We start from the raw sequence: 6,102 nt of genomic DNA on the forward strand, positions 1-6,102 counted from the left end.
AACTATTTCGTTAGATTTACAACTACATATAAGTATACAATAATCAATTTTATTTCTGTATACTATACTAGCAATGAACACGGGGACACCAAAATTAAAAATACAATACTGTTTACAATCACTCAAAAAAACGTGTTTTCTACTGTTGTTGGGTAGAGTATTCTAGAAATATCAATTATATAATTGTGTTGTTGGGTTCTTCTGTTTGCTTGCTACTTTTCTGTCTTTCAATTTTTGAGTGAGGGGTGTTGAAGATTCCAACTGTAATTGTAGATTTGTCTCTTTCAGTTCTATCAGTTTTTACTTCACATATTTTATAGTTTTGTTGTTTGGTGCACACACATTTAGGATTGCTATGTCCTATTAGTGGATTGACCATTTTATTTATGTAGTGTCCTCTGTCTCTGGTAATTTTTGCTATGAAGTCTTAATTTATCTGATATTAATATCACCAATCCTGCCTTCCTTTGGTAAATATTTGCATCTTTTCCCATCCTTTTAAAGATGGGACCTGCCATCTTTAAACCTGCCTATATCATTATATTTGTAGTGAATTTTTTAAAACAGCATATACTTTTAAATCATGTTTTTTTAAAGCCAATCTGTGCTTTAATTGATGTACTTAGCCCATCTACATTTATTTTAGTTTTTGATATATTAGTGCTGACATTTTATTTTCTGTTTTCTGTTCTTTCTCTGTTTTTTGTTTGTTTTCTTTCTTTTTTTTATTTAGTGTTTGTTAGTGTCTCTCCTTGTATAAATTTTTTTAATGTTTGCCCCAGATATTACATTAAATATCCATAACCTGTCACAGTCTACTGGTATCATCATATACTTGTTTGAGTCAAATGTAGTAACTACCTTCTTTTATGTCCCTTAACTCTCCCCATTTATGATATAATTTTCTCATTTTCTTCACATAAACAGTGTTATAACTTTTACTTCAACTATCAGACATAATTATAAAACCCAAGAAGCTAAGAAAAGCCTATTGTATTTATCTAATTTTTGCTTATCATATTTTTTTCCCTTTTTCATGTTTCAAGATTTTTTTCTTTTGCCATTTCTTTTCTGCTTATAGAACCTCCTTTAATCATTCTTTTAGGAGAGATCTGCTGGTGATAAATTCTCTTGGTTTTCCTTTTTCTGAGCAGTTATTGATTTTTTCTTTATTCTTCACAAATATTTTTACTAGGTGTAGGTTTCTGGGTTAATAGTTCTTTTCTTTCAGCACCCGAAAAATATTGTGCCACTTCAACTGGCCTCCACAGTGTGTAATGAGTAATTCTCCATCATTGAAATTGTTTCCCCCCACCGCCCCGTAGGTAAGGTACCATTTTCCTTTGGCTGGTTTTGAGTTTTTTTTTTTTTTGCTTTAGTGTTCAGAAGTTTAATCATGATGTGTCTTGGTGTGGATTTCTTTGGGTTTATCCTTCTTGAGATGCACTCAGCTCCTCGATTCTCTAGGCTTATGTCTTGTGCCAAATTTTCAGCCGTTATTTCTTCAAGTATGTTTTCAGTCTGCCCTCTTTCTCCTGTCCCTCCAGGACACTGCTGACATGAATGTTCAGTCTTTTGTTGTAGCCCCACAGGTCCCTGAGGTCCTTTTTATTTTTTTAGTCTGTTTTCTTCCTGTTATTCAGACTTGGTAATTTCTAATTTTCTATCTGCAGGTTCACTGATTCTTTCCTCCCTTCCCTCCATTTTGCTCTTGAGCCCATTCACTGACTTAATATTCCAGTTATTATGGTTTTTAGTTCTAAACTTTCCATTTGGCTCGTCTTTAGATCTTTTGTTTCTTGCTGAGACTTCCTATTTTTCATTTGTTTCAATTGTGTTTGTAATTGCTTGATGAAGTATTTTTATGGTGGCTGCTGTGAAGTCTTGCTCAGATCATTCTAACATCTCTATCCTCTTGGTGTTGGCATTGGTGGATTGTCTTTTTACATTCAATTTGAGATCATCCTAGTTCTTGGTATGAGTGAATTTGGAATGAAACCTGGATATTTTTGTATTATGTTATGAGACTTTGGCTCTTATTTGAATCTTCTGTTTTTGCTGGTTTTCTCTGATGCTGCTCTGGCAAGTTGTGGGGGTAGAAGTTCGGGTTCCCTACCTAACCTCATTAACACCCAAGGGGAGTAGCCCCTTGTTACCGACCGTCAGGGTCCAGGCTCCCTGCTTTGCCTCCTCTGACACCCTCCAGCAGGGAGGAGAAGGGGTGCCTCATTATTGGCAGGTGTGGGTGGAAGTCCAGACTCCCCCACTGTTTGGGTGGGAGTGGGGTGGGGGCATGTTACCAACCAGTGGGGGTGGTAGTCTTGGCTCCCCACTTGGCTCCTCTGATGCCATCCTGGCAGAGGGGTTAGGGTGCCTTCTTATAGCTTCACAAGGGTGGGCATCTAGGCTCCCACTTGGCCTTCCCTGGAGTGGGTGGAGGTGTTCTTAGTGGTATTGGCTGGAGTAGTGTCGTTATTGCCTAAAATTTTTCTTTATTATGAGGCTGCTCCTTCCCGGTCCCTTGGCTAGGCAGAGCAGCTTTTGTTGGGTATTTTTTTTTTTTTTTGTCCTGCACCTGTTGGTTTTTCCAGGTTGCCACCTCTTCAGCTCCAAGTCTGTGATATATGAGCCAAAAAGAAAACGTAGTGCACACATACCATGTTGCTCCTCTGGTTCTGGGGTCTCCAGCTGGTCTGTCTGCTTCTCTCTACCTTTTGTAGTCTCACTTAGTTTGTTTTATCTATAATGTCCAGAGGTTTTAAATATATTTAGTAGACATATGGAGAAAAATACATCTACTCCCTCTTCTGAGAAGCAGAAGTCTTGAGATCATTGATTTTTATTATTATTTATTTTATTTATTTATTTTATTTTTAAAGATGACCGGTAAGGGGATCTTAACCCTTGACTTGGTGTTGTCAGCACCATGCTCACCCAGTGAGCAAACCAGCCATCCCTATATGGGATCCAAGCCCGTGGCCTTGGTGTTATCAGCACCGCACTCTCCCGAGTGAGCCACAGGCCGGCCCGAGATCATTGATTTTTAAAACCACCACATTACCAGGTGGTTTTGTTGTGAGAATCAAATGACATTGTGCCTGTAAAATTAGAATAGCTGCTGGGACATGGTAGAATCTAAGAAACAATAGCTCTCATTAATCCTGATGTGGACGTTGGTACAAGGTGGGCATGGCCTCATCCTGGGTACCATGGTACTGTGGTAATGGACAGGTGGGGTAGACAGGGAGTCTAGCCTAGAGCAGGCACTTGAGAAGCCCCCACTCCTGTCTCCTTCTGTCCACAGAATCTGCAGTGCCAGGGAGCCAGAGGGGTCCCAGTCACCCCTTGTCTTAGCTCTTTCCTTCTGGAGCAGGTTGCGCTCAGGCACAGGGATGACCCATGTTCTCCCTCAGGGGTCTGAGCTCACTGGCTTCTGCCAAATCAGGACCTTCTCAGGCTGTGGAGATCAATCCCTGACACATTTGCTCAGCCTCTTGTTTTCTTTGTGCCTGTGTCAGGAGACAGTGGAAGAAACCATGAAGAGGAGGCAGCTGAGAGAGTGGGAGGCCCGGAGGTGAGTCTGTGTATCAAGTGGCCCCTGGTGCCAGGCACCCTGAGGTCTGTGGTGCCACCAACACCTATTTTTTTCCTAGGACTGCATCCTTTTTTTTTTTTTCTATCTTAGGATAATTCACTTAGTTTAGAACCTCTGGACTAGTGGCTCCAGGAGTGAGCGTGTGGCCACTGTGCTGGAGAAGAGCTCTGGTCCCCCTCTGTACCACCCTCTGGTCTCACGAGTGACAGTACAGGCCCAAGGGTTTCCCAAGTACATGCCATCTATGTCAGATGATGGCCCTGGATCTTTATTTTTATCAAGTTTTTCAGATGTAGATTCTTTATTTACAAATTCTTTACAAATGAAATAGATGCCAATTGTGTAAAACTTTTCATAGAAAAAAAAGTATGAAAGGAAAACTAAGTTATCCATAATTCCTCTTCTTATTGCAAATGTAAAAAAATTCAAGTGCTTTAAAGTGAAAATATTGGAAAGATATTCTAGCTTGAGGTAAACGTGCAGCAGTGCCCTTGAGGTGGGTACCAGGGGACTTTCTTGCTGGATCTGTCCTTGGAGGTCTCCCCAGCTCATGTTCCCTGCTATTCCAGCTGAGGGTGTACACTCCTGCCAGCCAACCATGGCGGGGAAGGCCACCCCTCATAAGGGCAATGTAAAACCATTTCAAAAAGTGTAAGGAAAGACAAGGGAAAATAATCCATATTCTCACTACCTAATTATGGGTTTGGGTTTGTCTTCTCGGGTTATCCATATTTGTGCATATTTTACATAATCATAGTATTCATCTAATTTTGCATTTTTCTACTTAATAACCATTTGAAATAGTTCTGAACAGCCTTTCTAAACTGTATAGTACTTAATTGGCAATTTCCCTTCTTTTTGAACTATAGGTTACTTCCAGTTTTTTGCTATTACATATAAGGTTGCAATGAATAACTGCACACAGCAAGTTTTGTCTTGCTTGTTCCTTTGAATTGTTGTTTTGGGATAATTTCTTGGTACTGAGATTTGGGGACTACCCATTTTATGTCATACATTGCCATAAGCAGTTTGTGTTGATTCCACTGCCTTCTAGCATTGTTGTATGTGTACGTTCTGCTAAAAAGTCAGAAGTGAAAACAAATAGTACAATGACTTAGTTAGCATTTCTTTGAAACTGTCAGCTTTTAGCATTTTCCCAAATGTTTGGCTTCTTGTTGTGCTGCTTCCTGTTGAAGACCTGCATTTTATGTCATTGCAGAAGAGACATCCTCTTTGATTATGAGCAGTATGAATATCATGGGACATCAGTAAGTATGAATAGGTGTAATTCACCATAAAGTTCTGACTATAGGGGTCAGTGTCTTAAAACATGAGGAAGAAGCACAGGTTTTAGAGCCACAAACGCCTGGTTTGAATCTGAGCTTCACAGCTTCTCACTGTGTGACCTCATGCAGATGGTGCAGCCTCTTTCTCTGTAAAGTGAAGAGAATAATCCTTATTTCAGAGGCAATTGTTAAGATGGTCCCTTGTACCTAATAGATGCTCAGAGAACAGCAGCTGTTATTTTGGTTCATAATCAAAAATATTGCACGAGTCTGTACTAATCTCTGTGCAAGAATAAAAACTCTAAAGACTTATAACAGCACATTAGTGTCTGTGTTTTACAGAACAGAATTTATTGTAGAAAGTCTATGTTGACTCCAAGAGTGTTGAGTGGAGCTCAGGGCCCTAGGAAATAAGTTTCCAGTAAAACATCCTGTATTTAGTCTTAGAATTTGACCCTGGAACTTTGAACTCTGAACACCGTATTTCCAATGCCCCTTTTATTATCAAGGTTCCATTGTCCTTTGAAGGATCATCCTCTTGCCCTCTTTGCTCAGCCCTGGCAAATGGAAAGTTCTAAGCAGTAGGTGGGAAGGGAGTTGATTCTTGCTCAGACAAGATGCCCATCTCCCTCCAGATATGTAGACGGCCCCCTTGGAAGTCCTCTGGAGGAAGCCCAACTTCTCACAGCTAAGGGGACTTTAGAGTCTTCTGATCATACTCTGATACCCCTTACAGTCTCCTACCAAACCCAGACCTTCCGCCCACAGGGAGCTAAATTCTTACATCCATGGACAGACCTATTGGAAAGATCTTCCTCACATGGGGTCCTGAGGCCCCTCCCTCTTTAACATCTAAGTAACTGGAACCAGGGCCCTGCCTCACTTGGCCTTCCTGGAAGGTGTTCAGAACCGCCAGACAGCCAGGAAAAGTGTGTGGATGCAAGGGCCAGGCAAATGATGGGGTCCCCTGACCTCAGGCTTCAGTGCTGGCCTTTGGCATCACTGAGGGGCCCAGTGATATGTGTAGAGACCCTGGCCCAGTACCACACCTGGGCTGTCTCCCATCCTTCCCTTGCTGCAGGATGAAGTACACAGATTGTAATGACTTTAGTTAGCAGAGGAGAACACATGGGTCAGCAGAGTTACTCTCATTCTTCCTCCCCTTGGTTTAGTGTGTACTACTTCCCCAGATTGGGCTGGAATTCACCTGCGTACCCTGGC

At 41.2% G+C, this 6,102-nt stretch overlaps 1 protein-coding gene across 1 annotated transcript in view; it reads left to right on the forward strand.

The window, feature by feature from the left end:
• Positions 1 to 3,536: 3,536 nt before the first annotated feature.
• LOC103582462 (cell division control protein 45 homolog) overlaps positions 3,537 to 6,102 on the forward strand; it is a 16,382-nt gene continuing 13,816 nt past the window's right edge. The window contains exons 1-2 of the mRNA XM_008564052.1: positions 3,537 to 3,574; positions 4,815 to 4,863. Coding sequence (XP_008562274.1) covers positions 3,537 to 3,574; positions 4,815 to 4,863 — 87 coding nt within the window. The remainder of the gene's footprint in view (positions 3,575 to 4,814; positions 4,864 to 6,102) is intronic.

This window comes from Galeopterus variegatus, unplaced genomic scaffold, assembly GCF_000696425.1.
Source record: "Galeopterus variegatus unplaced genomic scaffold, G_variegatus-3.0.2 Scaffold16352, whole genome shotgun sequence".
Classification (NCBI taxonomy): domain Eukaryota; kingdom Metazoa; phylum Chordata; class Mammalia; order Dermoptera; family Cynocephalidae; genus Galeopterus; species Galeopterus variegatus.